General features: G+C 40.0%; 1 protein-coding gene across 4 annotated transcripts in view; it reads right to left on the reverse strand.

Annotated features, from left to right (window-relative positions):
• Positions 1 to 27,070, reverse strand: part of KIF16B (kinesin family member 16B) — a 242,300-nt gene that overhangs the window by 127,887 nt on the left and 87,343 nt on the right. For all 4 annotated transcript variants that reach the window (XM_075863098.1, XM_075863097.1, XM_075863096.1 and 1 more), the window contains exons 14-16: positions 8,894 to 9,013; positions 4,011 to 4,062; positions 2,521 to 2,658 (exon numbers count right to left, since the gene is read on the reverse strand). In XM_075863098.1, the coding sequence (XP_075719213.1) occupies positions 2,521 to 2,658; positions 4,011 to 4,062; positions 8,894 to 9,013 (310 nt within the window). The remainder of the gene's footprint in view (positions 1 to 2,520; positions 2,659 to 4,010; positions 4,063 to 8,893; positions 9,014 to 27,070) is intronic.

Genomic DNA, 27,070 nt, shown 5'->3' on the forward strand with positions numbered 1-27,070 from the left:
CAGTGGCCGGAGCCCACCGATAGCGGGAAAAGGGTAGTATGGGGGTTAGAGGGCCCCGTTCTAGAAATAGGTGTGGGCCCAAGTGGTGGGACCCACATTTATTAAGACATTTATGACATATTCTGCGAAAATGCAATAAATGTTGAAGATGGGAATACACTTTAATGTTATTTTTGTTATTAACAGTTATTACACAGCTATAATTTACAAATAGAAATTATAGTAAAAATGGCTACAACTTTAGTATACTATACTTTGACTTTATCAAAAGTTATAAAACTGGAAATGTGAAGATGCAGCCATGCAGCAAGAAAACATAGTATGCCTCTCATACTCATACTGAGCCTACAAAGGACTTTGACAACCAACAAGTAGAAGTCATTGGAGCATACATAATGAAAACTATGGAGAAGTCGGAGGTGTGAAGTTTAGTATGAGCTGTAGCTTTCTTCAGTTTCAGTCATTACCCACAACATCATTTAAAGGTGACCAGTAACCGAACACTTGAAAAACGGATACCAAACATTAAAATGAAGGACATCCGGTTTTCGAAAAATTAGTACATTCACTTTTCTACTTTATTATCATAAAAGCGGAGCTTTAGAGAACTGTATTAGAATGCACCGTGTCATAAAAAGTTGTTAACAACTATATGAATGTTCCAGGCTACAAAAAAACATGAAGTTCTATTAATTATTTATATGTTGTAGGTTCACTACCTGCAGTGACTTCACAGGCTTGAGTTGCTTCAACCAACGATATTATACTCCACACATAAACCAGAAAAATAATCACTGCAGTAAAATACTGTATGCAGCACATCATGTCCTAACATTACTCTATAACTATCAGTATGGATAGCGGGTCTCGTAACCTGTGAAAAAGTATACACAATGGAGCATAACAATATGGAAAATAGACGGATTAGGGCAGTAATCCATAAACTTCAAGGGGGGGATTTATCAAAAAATTTCTGCCAGTTTTCTGCCGCAGACGTGTCACATTAGTCAAAAACTTTTTCCAACTTTTTCTTTTCGCTACCGCAATGTACTGTAAAGGTACGCTAGAAATTGCTGTCAATTATAGCACAAAACTATGCCAGCTTAAAGCCAAGGTAGATTTGACTTTCTGGCACACAAAAGGCAAGAGATGTGCCAAATGTATTGTAAGTAGTAAGCACCTCGTAATAAATTAGGTGCATCTTACTGTATGTAGAACACTTTATAAAAATAATAAATGACCGGATGCTCTGTGAGTTACAATACACCTTGCCTCCATAGTGCCACAGCTAGTTTTCATATTTTAATTTTTTCTTTCCCGCCTTCCAAGAGCCATAGCTTTAATATTTGTCAGTCGACATAGCCATATAAGAGCTTGTTTTTTGCAGGTCCAGTTGTATTTAATCGACTATACTGAAAAACGTAAAAATGTTGGATGGAATAGAAAAAAAAACATTTTTTTTTAAGGTTCTGATTTTACGGCGTTCACCTTGCAGTAAAAAGGACGTTAACATTATTCTGCGGGTCAATGTGATTACGGCAATACTAAATTTATAACGTTTCTTTCTATATTTTACTACTTTTACAAAATAAAAACAATTTGTAAAAATAAATAAATGTGTGTTGCAATAGGCTGAGACTCATAACCTTTTTAATTTTCGGTCGATGGAGCGGTGTTAGGGCTTGTTTTTTGCAGGGCGAGCTGTAGTTTTTAATGGTACCATATTGGGGTACATACAACTTTATGATCATTTATGATATGCGGGTAACTGCTCGGGATAATTAAACTAAGGCCTCATGCACACAACCATAGCAGTATCTTGCAAGGGCCGCCCGAAAATCACGGGCAGTGTACATTCATTTCAATGAGCCCGGACCGCAAAATGCAGCCGTAATAAGACATGTCCTATCTTTTTGCGGTCCAGGCTCACGGGCAATGCACGCACAATGGAAACTACGGTCGTGTGCATGGGCCCATAGAAATGAATGGGACCGCAATTCACCCGCAGATTGGCGGGTGAATTGCGGCCGCAAAAACACGTTCATGTGCATGAGGCCTTAGCTCGAATTGGCGATACCAATTATGTTTATTTTTTTATTATTTTATCATATAGTATTATATATATATATATATATATATATATATATATATATATATATATATATATATATATATATAATATATTCTTCAAAATTGTATTGAACTTCTTTTCAAATTTTTTTGGGCCAACTAGGGAAAGTAAACAAGTGATTGCTTATACAATGCCCTGCAATTCTTCTGTATTGCAGTATATTGTCTTTTTAACGTTCTCCTATTAAGCCCTGCCTCTGGTGAGATAAGCCGTTTCCGGAACGCATATGTTTTCTTTTAGTCAAGAACAAGAATGCCGGGAACTAAAATATACCCCACTCTTATTCTTCATGCAAACCTACAACCACAAAAATAAACAGCTGTATAGATAGTTTGATTAAATGTTTATGCGTACGCTGAAGCATAATGCAGATTAAACCTAAACCTTACCTTGGTTGAGCTGAGTTAACTCAAAGATCTGAATTCCATTCACTGAGCACTGGGCTCCATTCAGCGGTATTAAAGTCACCCTGCCGTTAAGGTTTTGAAAGATACAATGTTCACTTTCCAAATCGAGACCGTGCAGAACTGTAATTTGTGTAGAGATGGATAGAAGTATTATTATTTTAAAATAACTGAAACAATTCCCCCAGCATTCCTTGCTAGCTTAAAATGGTTTACCCAGAATGGAAAATTATCACCTATCCACAGGTGATAAGTGTCTGATCGCTGGGGGGCCCACCACTGGGACCCCACCAATTACCAGAACGGGGGTCCTGAGCCTCCCATTCCTCTTTACTGCACCCCCTGCAGTGAGGAGCAGCTTGAATGAAGCGGCAGTAGAACATGCAATATCTATGGGATTAAGGGAAACAGCTGACCCCTGTACTTGGCTGTATTAATCAGTACCGTAGATTTTGAATGTAGCGGGACCGCAAATGCACAACAGTCGCTCCATTTAAAGCTCTCCTCATTGCAGTGGTGCAGTGAGGAGCAACGGGGAGTACGGAACCCCCATTCTAGCGATTGGTCCCAGCAATACCTGTGACCAGGTGATAATTGTCCAATCTGGGAATACCCCTTTAATGTTCGCATAGAGCTTGCCCTGATGATTTCAATTTTGGGTAGTTTCACCTTTACAACATGTACCGTACCGTAAAAAACAAAAACTCTCCAATTGCATTATAGGAGCTCAGTTAAGCTATTTGGGGTGTGTGTCAAAATGCTTGTTGACTGTTTCCAATAACAGAATGCAGTTGTATAGTGTAAAATATTTACAAATAAACTCAGATTTTTATGTAGAATATATACAGTATATATGTCAAAGATAAATAAACATTTTAATACAGAGATTATTAACTTTCCATGGACACTAAGCCTTCGAATGAATTAGAAACAATCCTCTTAATTATCAGCTAGAAAACCGGAAAGGGTGGAGTATGGCTGAATGGGTGTGGAAACCAGCATTGCAGACAGAACAGCAGCGGTAAGGTTTCTGCTACAGCAAGCTGCCCCCCGATAACACAGCCTAAACTACAGTATGCCCTTTTCCCAAACCTGCTTTTCAGTGTGTCGTAGCAGTGGAAGGGAAAAGGAGGATGTGTAAAAATGAATTCTTCCAAGATGTGTTTTTATTTTTTTGCTTTACAGAGCCTGTCATGGTAGGAAGGCTATAACAGTAAGTGTTGCTAGTATTTTCATTTTATTTTCTAACGCTACTGTTCATTTATGGGAGAAATTATATCTATATGCTTTTTAGCAATAGTGCCAGCTGGAGGCCAAATCATTACAGACGCCTAACTACAGAACTAGCGCTCAGGCCTGTATAACATTTGTTCAGGCCTGCTGTTAGAAGCTGCACTAAATATTAATGCCCTAGTGTAAAATTATTTTAATTGAACACAAACTATTTTAACCCTTCAAATGCTTATTCAGATTACCGATGTCTTGCTCTGATTCAGCATCTTCTCGTCCAACGTATGTGCGTCCTTCCTGAAAGAGATGGACAATGATGTAGAACTATTCATTTAACACTTACTGATATTTACTTTATGCTAGAATGTTTGTACCAAGCAGCATCTATAAAATCTTCACATCTACATTTAGAAAGAGTGGAGACCAAAATAATCGTAAGTTTTTCATGTCCAGATGGAGCAGGACCCCATTCCAAGTACAGCCATGGGGCCCAACGTTTAGTTGTTAAGCCGCAGGTGTAATGCTAAAGAGATTTTAGGCACTTTATAGAGCAGCAAAGACCTTAAAGAGGACCTGTCACGAGGTAAGAAGTTGTAGTGTTTGACTGACCTGCATAGTGCGGTCTCTCGAATTCCAGTGCTGTTTTTTGTTTTCTTTCTTGAACCCCCCTGTTCCAGAGATATCGCTTACTGTTGTGTGGGTTCCCTATAAGCGAATTTGCTGTAATTAGCCATTGGGGTGGAACTAGCTTCCCTGCCTCCGATGTTGACCAATCAGCACGAAGCAGCTTAAGTGTAGTTCATGCCCTGTTGGTTAACTACAGCAAATTAGCATAGAGGGTTCCAACACAACAGTGGGCCATATCTCTGGAATCGGAGGGTCCTGGAAAAAAAGCAAAAAACCAGCTCTGGAATCAGGGTCAGTAAACCAGCTCAAATTATACGACTTAGTGACAGGTCCTCTTTAAGTCTGCATTCACATTGCATACGTTAAGGCTTAAAATATACAATGCTATTTTCAATAAAGACCAGCCTTTGAAATTAAGGCTTTTTTAGAGCACATTTTCAAAGCATTTTTTAAGTGCATTTTGAGGTGTATTTTCAAAGTGTTAATGGGAAATGGAAAAAAACGGTTTGTAAAACTATTAAAGAAGTGACAAGTCACTTTTTTTCCCCCACAAAGAATATTTCTACAAGTAATTTTTTAATTTAGCAGTGTAACAACATGCCTCATGAACTACACGTTATTTCTCATTGAAAATCAATAGGAAGCGGTTTGCAGACGTCTTGCAATGCATAATATGAGCATTTTACACTCCGAAATATGCCTGAAAATATGCCATGGCCTTGGTTCTCGAAATTGGTACTGTAGGGACTCAGTGTGCCACTATTTAGACTTTGTGCACTAGGCTCTGCCATATGCATGACACCTAAAGGATTATTTGCCACCTTTTGAGAATGTACTGGGCAAATGGGTGCTCACGGTAAGGCTCAGAAACCTGTGAATCGCTAATACACCCCAAAATATAACACCAGGTGTGCAAGTATTCGTAGTAAATTAAAAAGTTCCATAAAAGAACTAGAACTAGACCTCTGACTGCAAACTTTATACAGGAAAATAATCATTAAGTTCAGAGCTTTACATCATACACCCTAAACCATAATATTTCAATCTAAAAACATTTAGAGTTTCATTTGACCTGCTAAAATAGGTGGTATGGGCCTATGTGGGAGTAGGAGAGAAACCATGAGAAGCTATTAAAGTCCTAAATGGGGAATATTAAGAAATAACATTCCAATAAAATTGAACTGCAGAGTTCCTATTAAACTCTTGGAGAAATGAGCAAAGCATTTAATACATGGCAGATCAACTTTAAAGAAAATCTGTCAGTAAAAATAAACTAGTGATATTGAAATAGACAACCTTAAGCTATGTACAGTACTGCTGGAAAGCCTGCCTTATTCAGCATACATTTGCGAAATAAGGCTTTTTCTTGAATCCCCTGCAGCAATACATTGCCATAGCAGAGTAGCTGCATCTTCCAGTTTCTCCCTTCACTAACAAAGAGCCGGGAGAGTTCTGATCATTAAGATCGCACCTCAAGCTAAATGCACTGGCACGTAAGAAGCCTCAGATAAGGAGGCACATTGTTATGTATAATGCTGGAAAAAAATCTCATCTATATTAATACATTCCATTTTCCTTTACTTCTTATTCATTACGATTTCGAGTATTATGAGAAAAATATATTTTATAGCAATTCAAAATAAATTTGAGAATTGTGTAAAAGTGCAAATAAATCTGCCATTTATAATTTATAGAGCTCTTCTGATTTATTGATCTGGAATGTCTGCTTGCTGGAAAAAATATTCTGTTTGTACATAACTGTTTTAGCAGCTCTCCTTCATGTAAGAAGATGCTATATCTAGATAGGGAATTAGAACTTCCTGGCCTATGATTTGTCGAGCTGGGCAAAACAAAAAATGGTTGAGTGCTGAAAGTTTCTGGATGATTCTACTCTGTGAATTATTTAGTTTATTCTGTACCCTAAACTAACGAGAATAAGTAAAAAGCACTTAAAAGGGATTATCCGGTTTACCAAAAACAGGGGAAAAAACCTCTAGCAAATGTGTTAAAGCAACAAAAAAGTAATACTCCCATCTTTTTTCCTTCACCGATCCAGCACCGAAGCTCGAGCGGTTCCCCCCAGGTCTTCGTTTCCAAGCGACCAACACGTGACTGCTGCAGCCAAACAGTGTGGTGAGAGGGAGTTCTGGAGGCTACTGAGCATGCGTGGAACTACACACTCATGACCACAGATGCTTAGTAGGGGGAAAACATCACCCACCCCCCTCAAACACTGTCATTGAGGACGCCACCTGACCGGGTCCCAGAGGAGGGAAAACGCTGGCACATTTTGAAAGTAAGCCAATGTTAAAGTTATTGATTGTTAGCAAAGTAGGATAGTGGATGGGATAGTTGAAGAAAAAAAATACAGCGAAAAACCCCTTTAAAAACTTAGTGAGAGGAGATTTAAAGGGGTATTCCAATGGAGATGTTAATTTTCTATTACACCCAAATTTTCTTTTATGGAATAGAAAGCCCTGTCAATGGGTTTTTCCTCCCAAATTATATTTCTTACCCCGATTTCCTCTCCTTGCGATCCTCAACTATTCATTTCTCTGGCACTATAGGGAGGCGTGTTTTAGGTAGTGGCCATGTGACATGCAGAACTTGTCTATCTACTACAATTCCCATAATCCCCACCCCCACAGCTTTCCACATTGCTAAGCTCGGTGAATTAGCAGACCGCGCATTGACAAGTACTGCGCATGCTCGGCCACCGTTCACCTGGCGTATAATGGCAACCGGCTGCAAAAGGAACGATAAAGTGCACATCTAAGGATTTATTTTTCTCATAAAATCTGTAAAAACAGTGGTAACACGCAATAGAGAATTGTTTAATTTAATCTTATTGAGACAGGATCATCGTTGATGGAAGAAACAGTTACATAAAAGGCCTTTAGTGAAGTGGCAATGTTTGAGAGTCCTATGGTAAGATGGAAGTGAAAGTAGATCACTTCCCACACCATTGGTCAAATGAATCTTACAAGCAACTGACTTGCCCTGCTCATCAAAAAATTCCCACTTATATTTCACGATCAACGATTGCGTTTATCAAAATATATCTTTTGACTGGATGTGCCAAAGCAAAGTGATCAAACATACATGAAACCATAACAGAACGTCTTAGGCTCCATGCACACGACCGTGCCAGTAATTACGACCCGTAATTACGGGCACGGCCGGCAGCAGACGGCCATGGGCAGCCGGCCGTTTTTAAAGGCCGTGCACCCATTATAAAGTATAGGAGCACGGTCTGTAAAATAAGAAAATAGGACATGCCCTTTTTTTTTCGGCTGGTTTCTACGGCACGGACACCCTCCCGTAGACATACGGGAAGGTGTCCGTCGGCCATAGAAATGAATGGGCCCGTAATTACGGGTGGTTTTACGGTCGGTTGCATGGGGCCTTAGAAGTCACATTCTTGTGTTAGAAGAATGTTTATTATATCAGCAGAAAAAATCATTAATGGAATTTGAGAGGGGTGGCGTGCATGACACGGGAATAGTTTTCTTTGACGTTATTTAAATCATGGTTTCAAATACAGCAAGTTGTGTTTTAAGGTTGTATATTCCTCAACAAGTACTTGTAAGGAAATGGCCATCTGCTGAGCTATATAGACAGAACCTGTCCCATGGCATATTCCAGATCATATTACCATTGCTAGAAAATGGGAGCGGGTTGTCCCTCAAAAATGTACATCTGAATTTTTGGTTATATTTTTAATATGCTGGCATGTGCTACGCCAAGCGCAGGGTCTGAGGGGGCCAATTGTAACACAGGAATTTCTTTTTGGTGTACTTTGAAATCCTATGTCAGGCACCATCACCCCAGGCATTACACAGTTTTGGCGAATGTTCCTTCAATGGGAGACTGCATAGTGAGTAGAATCCTATTACTAGTTTCAAAAATACAATAAGTAATGAAATCAGTTTGTGCATTCCCAAAGAAATACTTGCAGAGCCATAAAAACTGACAAAGTGTCCCATCTCATGTTCATTATTATATTACCATTACTGGAAAGTGGGAGGGGACGGTTTCCATAAAAAATGCACGGTAGAATTTTTGGTTATAACTTCAGCTGCAGTTAAATCCCAATATAACTTTTAGATACTTTTTTTTTATATATTTAAAGTTTTTGAATTCTAAGATAACATCAAATACAAAGACAGGGATCAACTGATATGGTTGCTCCCTTGTGGCTCTCTTTTGATGCACTCTTATGGTATTTTTTTAATGGATTTTAAAACAGTTCTGGGTTTTTTTCTGTATCAAGAGACCACATGTAATAACATGTTAAAACTGGTATTAAACATTTTTTAAAACAATATATTATGGGGGATCTGTGATGAACCATTTGCATCTGTGCAGTCAAAATGAAGAACAATTCCATTTGTTGACTTTATTGGGAATGGCATTTAGATTAAAGCGAGATCAGCTGGTGTGCAATTCAAAAAGATTAAAAAGACGACAGCTTAGCAAGAAAGAGCGGTACGATTCTTACCTTCAAGTGATACAATATAATACCAGTGCTCAGAAGATCATCATCAATGCCAATGAGATGAGGCAGCTCTGAATCCAAAACGACTCCAATCCCTTCTTTGCGAAGAGCGAGAGTTTGCTCCTGTGTTGAAATGAAAAATCAGGTTAATCTCACGGGAGGGGACAGTGGGGCATTGTGTGACCAAAGTGAAAATTACATTTGGACCAAAGGAGCAGGTAATACATTTTCTTCAATCTTAAAATAATATTTGTTTACTTGAAAAATGAAGCAGAGGTTTTCAAATTTTGTAAATGGATGTTATGTTTATTCCAAAATAGCAAAAGACGGTGCCTGCACATAATGTAGATGTAGCCTAGCCATTTGACGAGGGCAGTGAAACTAATAAAACATCAACGCGGAACGAGCTGTTCTCTATTGTCAGCTTGACAGACATATCTGGTCAACTCCTGTGACTTTTTGCAAAATGGGATTATGGAGAAAAGGGAACACAGGGCAGTCAGCTGTAAATGAAACAGACTGCAAGTTAGCAGCGATGTGTCCGCTGGACACACATTTGCATCTTTAATGGCAATAATTTCTGTGGAAAGTGATTGTCAAACCTGTCTTCACCCAAGGGTCACGTTGTCTATTTGTTATATCGCAAAATATCTAAGACCATATATTTGACATTAAAGCTGATATTGTCTAATTCCTCTAATAAAACCCAAAAACCACCATTGCCAGGTAGCGATCGGGTAACTGATTAGGAACATACTAGTGTTAAAGATGCTACTGCTTGCAACAGTTTAAAAATGAAGTTTTATTCTGAGGCGCGAGTGTTCGCTAAACCAGGGAGTGTCCGGCATCTAGTGCTCGATCCTCTGTCCCATGCAACTAAATGAAGGCTATGCTTGTCTTCATTGTCATGCAGCATAGCTGTCAATCAACTGCGTAGGGGAGGATTTGGAGCACTAGGTACCGGACACTTTCTGGTTTAAGGGACAGTCGCGCGCAGAATAAAACTATTTTTACACTGTTGGTGGCAATAATGTACCATAACATGGCATGGCATCACATACATACAGCACTATTCAGTGCCAACAAAAACAAAAAACCAATGTGCTTAAATTCAACTAGCAAATCTGTGGCAATACTGTCATTTAAAAACTTTGAAACTGTGAGACTAGACTGCACAAATAATTAGACATTCAACAATAGATCCCAAGCTGCCTTAGTACCAAAAAACTAGCAGAAAACTTTAGATTAGATAAAGAATCGATTTTGATAAAGGCCAATAAAAAGTTTGATGATCAGAACACGGAATAAACCGCACCGGTACCGTACGGATCCGAAACAATATAATCAATAAAAAGGCAAGTTAGAAAAAAACTGCTGACAATCAGATAGAAATCGTGCGGTCACTGCGTCTGTTTCCACCAGGTCTGCTATTTCTGTCCCCCCAGGGCTTGTCAGACAGTTTCCCCACACTGGCGTACCTGCTTCAAACTACTTTTACATTTTCATATGAAGTATCTGTGTGAAGCCTTTCCCTTCAAAGCCCAGCCATTGTGGTGCAGATCCTTCCATGTTACGAATTCACTGACAGGAAGTTATCGTCTGCCATGTTATAGATATAGTAGAGCTGCAGCCCGGACACCAGTCACTGGCTCTACAAGCCTGCTAGCTCACATTACTCTTGCAAACCCCTCCCCACGTACTCCGAAACAGAGATAGACAGATTGACTGCTTGAATCAGTGCCAATGCTGCTGATCACGACCTATTAACCAGCAAGTTTCCTCTAAAAAAAAATACAGACAGCTTTTAATTTCCGTTTGGTTAAGATATTCACAATATGTTCAGTCTCTCGATTTATCTGCTCCGACAACAGATATTAGCAGGGAGGAAGTGAAGGGCTGTAGTATATATCAAGTTTCCCCCTACTCTTTCCCATTTCTCCTGTGCCTAGATATTTCTATTACATACTTGTTATGGTGCCCCCTCGTGCTCTTTTGATTTCTTCTCAGAATGCCCACTTAATATGTCCAGTGCTGGTGGTCACACATGCCCAGTTGCTCAGCCCCGCTGCCCAGATCCTCTTGTAGACAGGCCATGGAATGATTCCTGTTACTGCGCAGGCCAGCCAATAAGAATCGGCTTACTGGAAATGGCTTCTTGTTAACGGCACTGGCCATATTGCAAAAATATGGCAGATTAATATTTATGTTGATAAATGTAAAGTAATGGACCTAGGCTGCAGGAATATAAAAGTGGGGATAACAAAACAACAGAAGGATCTGCGTATTCTGATTACAAGTAAGCTAAGCAGCAGTACACAATGTCAAGAAGCAGCTGCAAAAGTAAATAGGATTTTAAGTCTTATAAAAAGAGAGATAAAAAACTGATTCAAATGTAATATTACCCCATCTATAAATCCCATGTAAGGCCACATAATGCATATCTTAAATATGCGGTTCAGTTTTGGGCTCCCCATTCTAAAAAAGATATATGTAGTAAAGCTGCAGAGGGTTCAAAGGCAGGCGTATTTTCCAACCTATGTATCTATGTATTTCTGCCTAGTTATGAAACAATATATCACCTGTGCCCGTTTTACTGCATAACAAGGCATATTTCCTATTCGAGAAAGATGGGTGACTACTGCTGTGGTAGGTGTAATGGCTGCAACATTATTCTCTACCCAGCTTTCCCAGACATACAAATATCTAGAACAACTATATTAACTGGTGATTTTTTTCTTCATACAAAACTATATATTCCTAAGGCCCCATGCACACAAATGTGCTTTTGCGGCCGCAATTTCCCCAAATTGCGGGCGGTTCGCGGCTGACACTCCGTGGGCGGCCAACCCGGAAATCACGGGCGTGCACATGGCTACGGTCGTGTGCATGAGGCCTTGCAGATATTTTTTCCTGGGTAAGGTAAATATTTCACTCATTGGTAGGGGTTATTACAGCAATAACAATACTGTTGTATTTTTTTTGTGTTTTTTTTTTTTTTACAAATTACAAAGAATTTAAGCTGACAAGTAATATCCGTATCACCTAGATGGTTTTTGTATAATGTAGCTTTGCCGAATAAGAATTTAGAGCATCCAGCTGGGAGAGGAAAAAGAAATTTGGATAGAGAAACCCCTGAAAGCTGTCTATTAATCACTGTTTGGCCTGTCACACTGAGCTCCTCAGTAGCCCCCATGGATCGATTATTTCCACCATATATGTGCTCCACGAAGCAATGAAATTTGTCATTTTGTTCCTGAAGAATCTCATATATCCAGACAATGCAATGTTCACTTGTAAAGTATCCCACTGCAGATTATGATGATTCAGAGCTTACAAAAACGTGTTGTTTTTTTTCTTTTTTTGTGAATATTTCTGTGCACGAGGAAAAAAAAAACTAAAAAAAAAACCAGGTGGCTCCATTCTGCGGATGTGGCGGCGGCAGGGTGATGTTGAATAGTTAACACCTCCATGATTCACTCTGCCAAGCACAGGAGATATTGCATTATCCACATGATTGGGCTTGATAGATTTTTCAGGGAAGCATTGTCACATCAGGTTTTAAAAGCTTTCTCAATGTCTTCAGAAGAAAAGAAAGTAAAACTAATCACAGTTTTCTTCCTGGAGGAAAGATCAATATACTATGCACCAGTCTGGAGTCTCACTTCTTTTTTTTTTTTTTAAATAGAATTCTAATTTATTTATGTAGATAGAATTTACACTATCCAAATATACACATGTAACATTAATGCAAGAAGTGTATTGGCTAGTGTAATATTCGGGAGTTTTCCTTGTATTTTGCTTTCTGTGGAACTTCAATTTTTACTCTATAATGTTTTTATACAAGAAAAACTACTCTAAGAAGACTTCTATATCCTTGTATTCAAAAGTAGGGCATGGGTTGGTTTTGATAAATCAAAAACAGTAAAAAAAAAAAATGTGTGTGTATATATATATATATATATATATAAAAATAAAGTTTGATTATTACAATGACATATTGCTATACCACATCCTGCTTGGTAAGGGTATGACTGCTGGGACCCCCATTGATGCTAGGGAAGAAAGGGGTGCAGCACTTTTATTAAGCTCCTTTGCTGTTTTTTCCCTGCACAGCAATGCTTCCATTCACCTGCCCTTCAAGGAACTGCAACACAGCCCCATTCACTTGACAGGTGGACGGGAGCACCTATTTGCTGTCTCAGGATCAGCAGGGGTCGGCTCCCTAAATTAAAATGTAATGAGATATCGGAGCAATATGCCAGAACACTAGGATATATATCCCTTAAGGCCTACCATGGACATCCCCAATAAGCATACAAACTATTTACCCAGCAAGTACGAGATATAACCTCAGCAGGCTAGAGTTCACTTTTCGATAGTAGCACTCGGATCAGTGGCTAGAATCGGTACAGCGGCTACATTTTCACAAAGGCCTTAAAGTGTTATTCCCACCACACAAAGCGATGGTATACTGCTAGGCTATGCCATCACTTTACGATCAGTGGGGGTCTGACTGCTTGGACTCCCATGGTCCTGAGAATGAAGGTGTCACAGTGCTGCTTTATCACTGCGGCCCGTTCTTGTTTTTCTCCTCGGCCATGCTACAGTTCCCTGCATAGACGGGGCCGGGAACGCCGCTGCACAGGGATAAACTAAGAAGACGACGAAGCGCTAAAGCAGCCCCTTTATTCTCCGGATTGGTAAGGGTCTCCACTTTTGGACCTCCAGCGATTGCCAAGTGATGGTATATTCTGGTGAAATTGGGGCATTGTATGGCTTTAAAAAAAGGGGGAAAAAAAATGATATTTTTTTTCTTAGGGTGCAATGCTAGATGAAGAACTTGTTGCATTATATTCCAGTGAGCATATTATTTGGCAGAAAGGTCCATCATATTAGCTTCTTATGCATGAAACGCGTGTGTACATACATAATATTCTATTCAGGTTTTCCACTGAGAAATTATTAAAGATTATTTCTCTGTTTACAACTGTGCTAACATCAGAAACTTTCTAAACACTACACACAGGACAATACACATTGGGCTTTACAAGCTGGTAAAATAAATCAAATAGAAAAATACAGAAGGAAAACAAGTAGAGTTAAATTATTGTAAAATGCAAAATGGCTGGAAATACTACAAGAGGAATGAGAAGGGAGGAACACCTCAATTGTGAATCTCCTTATGCAGCAACTTTATCTTCAAATAATATGGGGCACATGATGGATCAGTTCACACAGTCGTTCTTGTGGAGGTTTTTTCGCTGCTGTATTTTACCAGAAATCTTTTAATTTAGGGGTGTTGTGTTTTTATGAAATATTTTAACATGTGTAGAATACGCAGTATTATGTGCAAATTTTACATGTGGCTATTTTTCTTAAAAAAACCAAAACGTTAAAATAACTTTTTACAGTTTTAATGGAGGTCAGAAATGAATACCAGAACTTTGCTGCCCGTTTTTGCGTTCACATTTCTGTGTGTATATGGTTAGACGTAAATAAAACAGAGAGAACAAATTAGGGAATGACGTGAATTTTTAAACTCACAGCTTGCACTGTATGTTATACATTGGTCACTGAGTTTTGGAGGGGATTTCACCCATTACAATGCAAAAGGGTGAAATCTGCATCAAAATCAATGGCAAAATCAAAGTTGTGTGGAGCCGTAAAACGACACTACGAAGTTCTACTGTAATGTGGCATGCCTCCAATTTTATATGTCCTGTACCATTGGATGCCATATTACAGAGCTATTCTTCCCTAGAAAAGCTCCATAATAAGATACTGTACGGAGGCACCACGTGGCGGCACAAAAAGGGACTACGGCTTCGTAGTAACCGCAGGAACGGTGCGTGGGTCCGTGCAGCCTCCCTGATTTTACGGCCGTTTTAAATGCAATAACCTAATTGTTGTTTTCCTTAGCAGGAGTCCTAGCAACATTTACTAGAATTGTAAAAATAAATAAATTACCGGTGACAAAATCACATATATGCAGTTTTTCCCCTCTGAGGATGCGGAGTGGCTTTTTAGTGTTAGGTTACATTCACAAGGGTCCAGAATCCATTGGAATTAATGGAGGTCCCAGAAGAATCTGAACTCCCTATGATGAGTTTGTCTATGAAGGTCCTGCTAAATGAAAGGGGTTGTCGAAATTGGACACGCACTTTAATGTAATGGAGTAGATTGACTTTCACATCGAGATTTGGAGACTCTACTTCATATGAGAAACTCCGCTCTGCTACTTCTGTAAATTTGATCACTGAAAAGGGTTACTTTTCTGGCATTCTAAGATAGTAAAAGTATGCGTATACTCTACCAATGACCTGTTTTGAAACACAACCATTACAATAATTGCCTATTAATTGAAAAATTATAAGGAAAACGTATGTAATCTTCAGCTAGAGCGTGAATATATTTATTTTGTTCAATGAAAACGGACATTTAAAATTACAGCAGAAAAAAGTAATTACAACCATTGCTGAAACGCTCTTCATTTCTGTGCAAAGATATTTCTGCTGTGAAATTCCAAAAAGCAACGGCTCTGCAAAAGCAAGTGTAGAACTGAAATCCAGCATTGTTATTGACATTTCATGGAGGAGTCTCATCAATTAAAATGGAGAGTGACAAAGTTATGGAGGTGTCCTTATCTTGCGGTAAAGTACTAGAAAAAAACTTATACAACGTATGGAAAAATGTATCTTATTCATAAAATACTAATACCACATCAGATGGAAGCATAACCTCCAGCATTCTGAAATATCTCAATTGAGGTGGATTGACACGGAGAGTTTTTAGGAAAAACACGCTGCGGCCAGATGTTCGCTTGTAGTCGATGTGGAAGAATGAAAGAGAATACAAACATGGCTTTTTTTTGTGAATGCTTTTTTTTTTTTTCTTGCATTTTTTGGGTCAGTGGCGTTTTTTCCAAAATAGCAAGGAGGGCTTTGGTGTTTTTTTTCAAGCAATTTAGTGGAGTTTTTTTTCTCCCTTAGGCTATGTTCACACGGGGTATTTTGCCGAGTTTTTTGACGCGGAAACCGCGTCGCAAAACTCGGCAGAAACGGCCCGAGAACGCCTCCCATTGATTTCAATGGGAGGCGTCGGCGTCTTTTTCCCGCGAGCAGTAAAACTGCCTCGCGGGAAAAAGAAGCGACATGCCCTATCTTCGGGCGCTTCCGCCTCCGACCTCCCATTGACTTCAATGGGAGGCAGGAGAAAGCGTATATCTCGCTGTTTTATGCCCGCGGCGCTCAATGGCCGCGGGCGAAAAACGGCGCGATAATTGCCGCGAAAATCGGCGTGCAGGGAGAGGAATATCTGCCTCAAAGTTCCAAACGGAATTTTGAGGCAGATATTCCTCCCCCAAAATACTCCGTGTGAACATAGCCTTAGACCTCCAAAGGATCTTTTAACCTCTTCAAAAAAGCGTCAACGTGTGTTTTGTAGGGCTTTTTTTTTTTTTCAGAATAAATTATGTTTCAAAAAGGAATCTTCGCATCACATGATCTTTAAATCACAAGATTTGCAATGTGAAAAATGATTTAAAAAAATGCAGACAGTAAGAGACACTAATTCCAAAAATGCCATCAAAAACGCTATAAAAAAAAAAAAAAAACATGTACCATTTTACAAAAAAACACATTCATTTCCATTGGCCACGGACACCTTTCCGTATTTTTACGGATGTGTGTCCATGCTAAAAAAAATTACAGAACCTGTCCTATTCTTGTCTAACTACGGCACTGACTCTCCTATAAAAGTCTATTAGTGCTTCGGTAAATACTGACGTCTACGTATGTCCATCCATAAACCGTCCATATTTACAGAAGCGTTGCTATGCAACATGTTGGTGACATCATTAGCAGCCTCCCTCTTTCTTTTTTTTTTTACAGATCCGTATATACGGATGCATTACAAACTGTATTTGCGGATACCGTTCCGTATATACAGATAAAATACGGATGACTACGGACAGTATTTACGGATAGATGAAAATACGTTCGTGAGCATGGGGCCTAAGCCTTGACTGCAAAAGATGGAACCTCCAAGTCGTGCCTGTTCACGTAAAATAAACTGCCATGCAGTTACCAAATAACAGTGTCCTACAATCCCACCCCCACCATTTTAGTATTCATATAATAATGCCACCACATCAGTGCCCATTTAACAGCACCTGCCACAAAGCGCACAAGTTACCCTTCACAGTGGAAAATGTACTCGGCCTACCTCAGATCTCTCATACTTAGTCCCTCTTCTTGTCTCCTAAAGCATAAAGATCAGAGTTCTGAGGAAAATGCAGTTAGGGAAGATGCCCTCATGGTGGAAATATCACCCACAATTCCGCCTGTGGATTTAGATCCTCTCAAGTAGAATAAATTGACAGTCCGCAAATTTTAAAATCCGCACCGCAGGTCAAGCTCCATGAAGAAAAATTCTGCAGCATATAGATGAGAATTGTTAAAATCTCACCTACATCGCTGGTAGTGTATTCTATCCGCAAATCCTGGTGGAAAATCTGCAGCACTTCCGCTCTGTGTGCACTTACCCTTATCGTTTCTGCTCCCTCCTGTGTAGAAGAAACTACACAGAATGTAATAACACAATGAATGGCAGTGACTTCGTTGACAGTGCAGGGCATAAGAGGTCTATGGGCGATGGTGAAGGGTTAAATAGCGCTGCATACCACAATGAAAAGCATTTTGCTGGTGTCATGCAAATAACCAAGTTTCCTATATCAGAGCAGATAACAATACACATTAAGCTCTCAAATTAAATGTTGAAGTCCATGAGATGTCAGTCAGACGCTGCTTGAAACGGATCTGTCACAGAAATCAGATAAGAGGAGATTTGCTGTGTTCATCCCAGTGACAAGAAGCAGGTGGTAGAACAGGAGACTACCCCGGCACCAGCAATTCCCGGAAATAAATGTCAATTAAGAAGCAGCAGAACAACATCCAAATTTCACAAACTGGGTCAACTATTCGTTTCCTACCTGCAATTTACATTGCGACACGTGCTCGCCTAAAATAAAAGGATGTGAAATTAAAGAGGAAACTATACTAAGACCTATGTAGCCGGAAAAATGAGAAATATAGGACTCAAATAATAGTAGAAGTATATAATACAGTGCACATAATAACCGGCTTTGAGGCCTAACTCCACTGCCGTACCCGCATACACTTGATATATTAGTATTATCTTCTTACAGTTTCCTCTTCGTTTATTCCGCAGAATGGGTGAGCTCAGGTTACCTAGCAACCATTTGACTTCCTATCTGAGTGTCCACCATCTGAGTATAGTAAATAGTAACCGGTTCTAAAAAAGGGTGCAGTCACACACGGCATATTTACCCAGTATTGGCATAGCGTAAAAATATGCTGCGGAAAACATTACCATTTAATCCTATGGGAAAGATATTCTTTAACTCAGATTAAACAATTTCTTGCATTACGGAATGTTTTTCCATAGGATTACATTGTAATGTTTAACTTACCGGAAATACAAGGCCATGAAGCAGAAATACGAAGCAAATACGCCATGTGCTACTGCACTGTGAAGCTGAACATGAGAAAAGTGCACTATAAATCATGTAATTTAGACTTTATGCTCACAACTGTTGTTTCCAAGGGTATATTCAGACATTGCAGTTGTACCCGCCTAAAAAAAAAACATTAAAAAAAAGCATGCAATTTGATAGTGTTTTTTTTTTACAGGTGAAATATGTTCGGCTCTGTTCACATCTGAATCAGGGGCTTCGTCAGGAGCCTCCACCTCAAATGCTGTCATTTTTGCCAGACAAGATAGTGCAGTATGCATCGTTATTTTGTCCAGCAAAATCACGGAAAACAAATACAGCCCATTAAAGTCAATCATGCGACAGATCCAGCGCTTACAGTTTTTCTTTTTGGTCTGTTCCTATGACGGAACAGAATAACGAAAAACCTTACGCCTATGTAAACAGAGCCTTAAATACATCTGCTTCACCTGTAAAACTGCAACCGCATCCAAAAACCGCCACTAATGTTTTTTTTGTATGTGGTTTCAACCTCACCTCAACTGCATCACCTGAATAGACCCTACGGGAGAATACTTCTGTAATACAGTGTTGCTTAAAGGGACTAGACAGTGGCACGTGGTGACTCTGATCTGTAGTGACGGAGTGCCACTGTATAGTTCTGTGTGCAGGACGCCCTAAAGATATTAAAAACAGTATGTGAAAGTTTAATAATTCAAATAAGAGTCAAGTTTTTGCACACATTAGGCACGGTCTACACGACGAAATTTGCGATGTTTTACTTTTTGCCTAGGGAAACATTGGGGTCGTGTTTCAGTAATCCCGTAATCTTACCACAATTCTCGCCGTTTAGCCCCTGCCTTCATTTGAATGAAATATTTTTTCACATGCAAAATCAGAGGAAAAAAAGACAAAAAAAAATATCTAAGTTTCATTAGTTGTCTCAAAAAAATCTCTCAGATGTTACACAAACAGGACGCATTCCACTTGCTAGTTTTCCCTCTTGCAGCAATTTTTCCAATCCCGATGCATTGATAGACCTGCCCCATTACGTCACAAAGGAAAATCAGCTGTAATAAGCAAAATTGCAGATTTTTAGGAGAAACAATAGCGCTGTTCTCATTGCTATCCCAGGGAAGCATTGGATGTCAGTTTGAAAAACTACTTTAACTTCATTACTTTGTTAAAGCACCGGGCAAGGCATGTTTAATGTTGTGTCAGGAACCAGGGAACAACAATACTTTTTTTAGCAAATTGACTTTTGAGCTAGATAAGGTAATATCGACCACAATGAAACAATTGCAAGTTGCAAAATAACCAAAAAAGACAGAAAATGTTTTTTTTTAATATGTATCCTGCACGTAGCTCCTGTTTGGTACTTCTCAGGTAGGAAACTAATTTGGCTTAAATGTGTCGTCCACTTTCTTTAAAACAGGGGAACAATGGTAAGTTCTGAAACACCGCAGCATTTTTAACATAGTAGATCGTTCTTTTATTATTTATGCCTCTCTGTAGACACTTACACAGCATGAGCAGCTCCTCGGGTCTCTGTCATTAGTTCAAAGCAGAAAGATGCACGTAGGGGACAACAGGGATACAAGCTGGACACCATAGGGGTCAACCAGCTCTTTGAAAGATTTAGGCCGAGTTCACATGTTGAAAAATACACATCCAAAAAAACAGTCCAGTAGTACAAAGAAAACTTCCTTTCAACTAAAAATTTCAGGCAAAAAGATCAGGCAAAGAGCATGCCGAGCTTGAGAGAAATTGCAGAAGGGGCTCATAAACGCCTATTGCTTCACATGTAATATCTGGCTGGGGTGTATATTAAATGTACCAATTTACATTGTTTGCATCAGTATATAAAAAGGTATATCGAACCCTTCACACTACACGATTGTCAAACAAATGAAGGTGGTTTGAAAAAACTCAAATTCCAATCAGGACGTTCCTCGATGTTGGAGGACGATTAGGGCACGTACAGACGTAGCGGAATTTATCCGCTGCAAATGTTGGCGCAGATTTGGGGCAATTACGCAACGAATCTGCACCAACATTTGCATATTTGACAGATAATTCAGACGTTGCAGAAAACACAGCGGACTTGCCATAGATTTCAGTTTTTGCATTGCAAAGGCTGAAATCCGCAGTGAAATTCCGCTTCTTCTCCGCAACAGACGTTTTCCGCAACGTCTGAACTAACTTGCCTAAAAATGTATTGAAACCACTGTAAAAAACGGCCGCTGGAGAATTCCACTGCGGACTGTCCACAGCGGAATTCCACAGCAATTCCGCCACGTGTGAATGTATCCTTCGTGTCATTGCTACACTACCTTGTGTTAAAGTTGCTACAAACTTAAGTGGCTTTACCTATTGGGGCATATAAACATAATAGAGGGGAGCCCTCGGGAGCAGAGACGCTTTATAAATGAAGTTCCAGCTCTGGCGGACTTGAGCCATCTTTGTATTACATAGATGGTCATTCATTTGAATGCATGTAATACTACATTTTCCCTGCAGGGGATGCCGGCTTCCACTGGGAAAATCAGCTGAGCGCTGCAGCGGCTCCTATGTGAAAGCGGTTGCCTGTCATGAGATCTGTGATTTGTGCTTGCAAAAGGATAAACGTATTATTCTCATAGGGAATCTGTCAGCAGTTTTGACAATACTGCTGATCGTGCTATATACAGGATGGGGAGAGCAGCATTACCCTACCTATGGTGTCCATTATGCAAGTTGCAATACCGTGAAATCTACGCTTTAGGGTAAATGCACACGATGCATAATACGTGCGGTTTTGCCTTGCGTATTTGAGGGCGGCAAAATCGCAGCAGAATACAGTACCAGCATAGATTCCAGGAAATCTCATGTTCACGCTGCAGTATTTTTTGCTATGTAAATTGACCCGCGGTCTGTATTTTCAAAACAGCAGCATGTAAATTTATCCCACGATTCCGCTTGCGAATTCTATCTCCGTAGTTATGGAGAAATACACAGCAAAACCAGCATGAAAACGCAGCGATTTTTCGCAGCAAAACATAAAAACCGCACTGAAAAACGCACCTTCTGGTGCGTTTTTTGCTGCAAATTTCTTGTGGTTTCCTGCAACGTGTGCATGTAGCCTTAATGTCCCCAGCGCCGCGATCGAAATTGCCACGGAGGCGGCCTCTTTATGTTCAGTGCTCCATCATCTCTTCACTGAACACTGCGAGTGACGGCACTAGCGTCCAATCAGGAGACCACTACAAATAGCACTCAGAGCAGAGGCCGCACTTGTGATCATGGAATCCAGGACTTTAAAACTTGCATGATTGACACCAAAGGTGTGGTTACGTTACAATCCCCCCTGTATAGAGCGCTGTGAGCCATTTTAAGGGCTCAAAACGGCTGACATGTTCTTTTTAGGACTGTAATCACACATGCCGTTATCCTGGCAGTTCATTCTTATCTAAACACAGGAGTGGATACAAAAGAAAGAAGACATATCAGTATTACATTTTTAGGGCGCATTCAGATCTGCGTCAGGGGTCAGAACGGAGCCCTGACTGACACAAAAGGAAACCAGAGGTTTCCATTTCCATCACCATTAATTTCAATGGTGACGGATCCGGTGCAAATGGTTTCAGTTTGTCTCCATTGTGCAAGGGTTCCATCGTTTTGCCGGAATGAATACCTTAGTTGAGTACGCTATTCATTCCGTCAAAACGACAGAACCCTTGCATAACGGAGACAAATGGAAACCATTTGCACCAGATCCGTCACCATTGAAAATCAATGGTAATGGAAACCTATGGTTTCCTTCTTTTTGGATCCACTGCTGTGGTTGGCTCAAAAAACTGCCACAAAAACGGCAAGTGTGATTCCTGCCTAAGGCCTCCCTCATACACCCCTTTTTTCCAGCATTTAAAAAAAAAAAAAAATGTAAGCACTTAAAAGAAACTTAATTTACTTCAAGCATTTTTAATGGTGTTTTTTTTAATATTCAGTTTTATATAAACCTTCATACTTCGTTGCTAGCCCAATGGACAAAACCGCTTTGATTTTGGCGGTTTTCGCTCACAGTATCAGCAAAGGGTTAATGACCGTTTTCCCGTCCCAGGAAGAACGAGCGTTTACTGTCTTGATTGCAGTTGTATCACTTTGCAAACCTCATTCCTAAAAAAAAAAAAAAAAAAAATCTCCTCGTCTCAGTGATCATCATCATAGCCGCTCCCAAATCAAGCGTTTTCTCAAATGACCATCCTTGGAGGGTTTGTTTTTTTCCCACAGAATGTGAATCTTCTAGCAAACCATCATTTTAAAGACAGCGGTAAAAGTTGTGCGGGAGTTAAAGATCGAAAAGGAGAATTTCAGCACACGCTTGTCTAGTGATGTCTTCTTAGCAGATCTCACCGCTTCTCGTCTTAGATTAAAAATACCTTGTTAAAATATTGATGAATGCAGGTACAACAAACAGAGGCAGGAGAAATCTTCATGATTAACATTTGCATCTTCTTACAGATCTTTATCTACAGGAATCCACATTGACACTGCTCTCCGAGCCCTGCTCTACATGAAGTCCATTAATACACAGCGATCCATGCATTCTACTAATTCCATGATAATTAAGTAGGTGCTTGTACATATCTGGAGCAAACACCACAGACAGAAGATATAACAACACGCAGGATTCTTCTGTCTGTTCCGGCAAATCAAAGGACCTGCAGGATTTTGTCAAGCAGACTCAGTCATCAAACAGGTTTGTACTTTGGCTTTACTCTTTTTGAAGGTCCCTGAACAACCAGGGTATTAAATGTCTGATATTTGTAGGAAAACCAAGGACTGCGCATTCATTCATTCCAAATATCTGCTGGCGGAAATACTGGTACTATTTGTGGTAGGTGCCTTATATAGCTAGAAGTCAGATTAGTAATAATGAAGCCATGCTCATTAGGTGTACTGCGGAAAAAATCCATCCGACAACTACACGCTATCCACATTGTAAATCTGCAGTTTTCCTCATTCAATTGAAAGGGATAAAATCCACAAAAATCGATGTAGAATCAGCTGTGGGTCGGACCCTGCCTATTTGAGTAATTTACCTTTTCAATGCACCACAATTGTGATTCTTTGCAAAATCTGAAAATCAAATGAAGTCATCCCCCATAGCTGCACCTTCTCATTCTCCGCCGCCGACTGTACTGCCGCCGCCAATCAATTACTCATTAATGTGATTGTCCGCACCCAAGGGTAAGTAGAGGCAGCGGGTGTGCAGTAATACTGACTGTTCCTATGTTTACTTCGTATAATTATATGTCATACATAGCTGCTTATTAGTGATCATATATCATGCTATTGTTCAGCAGTCGGAATGCCTTCGCTCTGTATTAACGAATGTTCATCCCCATACAGTATGGCGTCCGCCTGTGTAAAAGGACCTGTTAAGGAGTCGACTTGTTACATCATCGAACGGCGCGCATTATGGACAGAAATCTGCCCATGTAAACCCATCTTTAGGCTAAGTTCACACTGAGTTTTTTTGACGAGTTTTTTGACGCGGAAATCGTGACAAAAAACTCGTCAAAAACGGCCCGAAAATGGCTCCCGTTGATTTCAATGCGAGGCGGGGGCGGTTTTCTCCCGCGAGCGGTAAAACCGCCTCGCGGCAGAAAGAAACGACATGCCCTATCTTTCGCCGTTTCCGCTTCTGACCTCCCATTGACTTCAATGGGAGGCAGAGAAAGCGTATTTTGCGGCGTTTTATGCCCGCGGCGCTCAATGGGTGTGCAGGGAGAGGAAAATCTGCCTCAAACTTCCAAACTGAATTTTGAGGCAGAAATTCCACCTGCAAAATACTCTGTGTGAACATAGCCGATTCACACGCAGCAGATTTTCAAATCTGTTCCATTCATCTGAATAGAACCTGCATAGATCCACGTGCGTGCGGCAGAATCAACCCCATTCAGATGTAAGGAGATAATTTTCAGTCCCAGAAATGTCTGCAACAAAATCTGCCACATGTGACTGCATCCTAATTACGGCCCTGTTTCCAGTCGCGTATCAGCAATGTGAGGTGATTCTGGTGTGCTACTTAGAGAGAGACCATAGAGCAGGGGTCAGCAACCTGTGGCACCGGTGCCACAGCCGACACGTGGGGCATGGTTTGTTGGCACACTTCCCTCTCCCGGTCTCCAGTGCCATGGTCTACTTTGGCAGGGTTGAACACAGGGGAAGAGAGTGGAGCTTCATTATGCACTTGGCGGCACTGATCACCAGGAGAGATCGAGTTGTGCTTCATTGTGTTTGTCGCTGCTGAACACTTGTCAAGCACACAATGGAGCACTGCTCTCTCTTCCGGTATTGAGCGTCGCCAAGTGCAAAATGAAGTTCAGTAATCGCTGTCTCCTGGTTGCAGTTCCCCCTAGCTGGTGTTCAGTAGCCGTGGTCTCTCCTTGCCCCCCCCCCCCAGTAGCCTCGTATGCACCACAGGTGGATCATCTTTGCAAAGAAAGTCAGGGACAAGGGTTACACTGAAATGTAAGTTTAATTAAACTGATTAATTGGTTTATGTTACATACGTGGTAACAGTTTGTCTTATATTACTTGCACGTTTGAATGGCACACTGAGCACTTGATCATTTATTTTTATTTTTTAATCGGCACGCCATACAAAAAAGGTTGCCTACCCCTGCTGTAGAGACTTGTAAGACCCATCCAAGGGTTTCTGGCCGCCTGAGATGAAGTTTGGAGTGATTTGCAGCCTAAGAAACAACTGTGGAAAAAAGAGTTTGATTTGTGGTGTCGTGCCGGTCCCATACAAGTGCGCCCGGCCGTCTAAGAGACAGGGGGAACGTTCTACAATAAAGAAAATCCCTTCTGTAAAATAACGAGGCCCATTCTGATATAACAAAAGGATAGAGAATGTCTGACATACAGAGAGAGATAGGGAGAGACGGACTCCTATTTTTATATCAGAATGGTCTACATTCTTTTACATAAGGGACTTGCATTCACAGCTATTCCATTATATATACGGTTTATCAGATATGTCCTGAAAACCTGAAAGGGAAATTCTTATAAACAGTTAATATTATTGAATAATAGCTGTGCATGCAATTCCCCTATGTAAAATAATTGTTTCTAGGTATTTTTATTGTTTTTTAAAAAAGAAAAGAAAATCGAGATTACGATCAAGAATCGTCTAGAATTTTGAAGAAAATAAAAAAGATTACGATTTTATTTTTGGGCAATATCGTCCAGCCCTGCCCTCAGGATAAAAATTTGATTGGTCATGTTTACTTTGAACAACAAAATTGTTAAGACAATTAAAGGAGAAGGATAAGCACATTCGGTGCACATGACAAACGTGCTGAAATGCCCCACGACCCATATTAGTGCCAACATATTGTCAGACACAGTGACACCGTGAGTGGCTGGTACCAGAAGTTATGCTTATGGAAGTCGGCAAAAATTGTTGTTTTTAGTGCGTTTTTTTCCTAATAATTGTCTATAATTCTTTTTGGCAACATCGCCTAAGCCACGTCTTTACACGCTTAAACAATTTGCAGGATATGATTTCTATTCGAAAAATATGTTTCTATCGAACCAAATAAAAATCGAGCTGTTCCCAGGATGGGGTCATCTACATACTACAAATGTAGGATTTATCAGAGAAAAATATTAGGTTGGGAGGTATATAAACCGCAGCACACAATCTGTAAAGCATTCAATACAGAAATGTATAATATCCCAAATGCCTGGTAGTCAATCAATTATGAGGAGAAAGGTGGAAGATTACTTTAGTATCTCCAAACTGTTCAAGTTTCTCTTCCACTTATTACTAACGGCATGATTTGTGTACCTTATTCTACCAGCCATGTATTCATACCAAACCGGGAATGATAAAACCCTATATTACTAGAAAACAATACATAATAATACAAATGTCATCCTGTTACAGCGGCACAATACCCGCGATTAATGACAAAAACTCACATCTGTATAAAGTAATTACTGCTAGTACAGCACCAGCCAGTAATTCACATGCAGCAATGATCCCCGTGACACTGGCATTCCGGGCTAAGTATTCACGTCTCTAGCAAGTGGCATCTTTCTATATTAAAGGAGCGCAATGAATCAGTCTCCTTCCCTCCTCTGCAAGTAATGTGATTGGAATCCAAATGCAGGTGTCAGACAGGAGCTGCTTCCCAGGAATGAAGACTATGTACAAGCACAGAGTTTGTGAAAAATCATATTATAGATTTTAAAAAAAAACTATTTTCTAAAAAAAATAATTAAAAAAAATACACTAACGGTAAGTCCACACGTAGCGTAAATACTGCAGATTTTCCGCAACAGATTACATTGCCAAAAATCCACAGCGTATTACTGTAGCAGCAGAGTAGATGAGATTTGAACAAATCTCATTCACACGCAGCGTAAAAAACCCACCAAAAAAAAAGTTCATAAAATTGTCCTGCAATGCGGTTTTATAATCCGCAACATGTCAATTCAGCTGCAATTCCACTGCAAAAAACACAACTCAGAAAAGAGAAGCTTATACTTACACAAATCTCTATGCTCCTGCGTCCAGCCTGGCCTCCAGGGATGACGTTTCATCCCATGTGACTGCTGCAGCCAATTACAGGCTGCAGCGGTCACATGGGATAAAACGTCATCCCAGGAGGCCG

The sequence above is a fragment of the Rhinoderma darwinii genome, chromosome 4 (assembly GCF_050947455.1).
Source record: "Rhinoderma darwinii isolate aRhiDar2 chromosome 4, aRhiDar2.hap1, whole genome shotgun sequence".
In the NCBI taxonomy this organism is placed as follows: domain Eukaryota; kingdom Metazoa; phylum Chordata; class Amphibia; order Anura; family Rhinodermatidae; genus Rhinoderma; species Rhinoderma darwinii.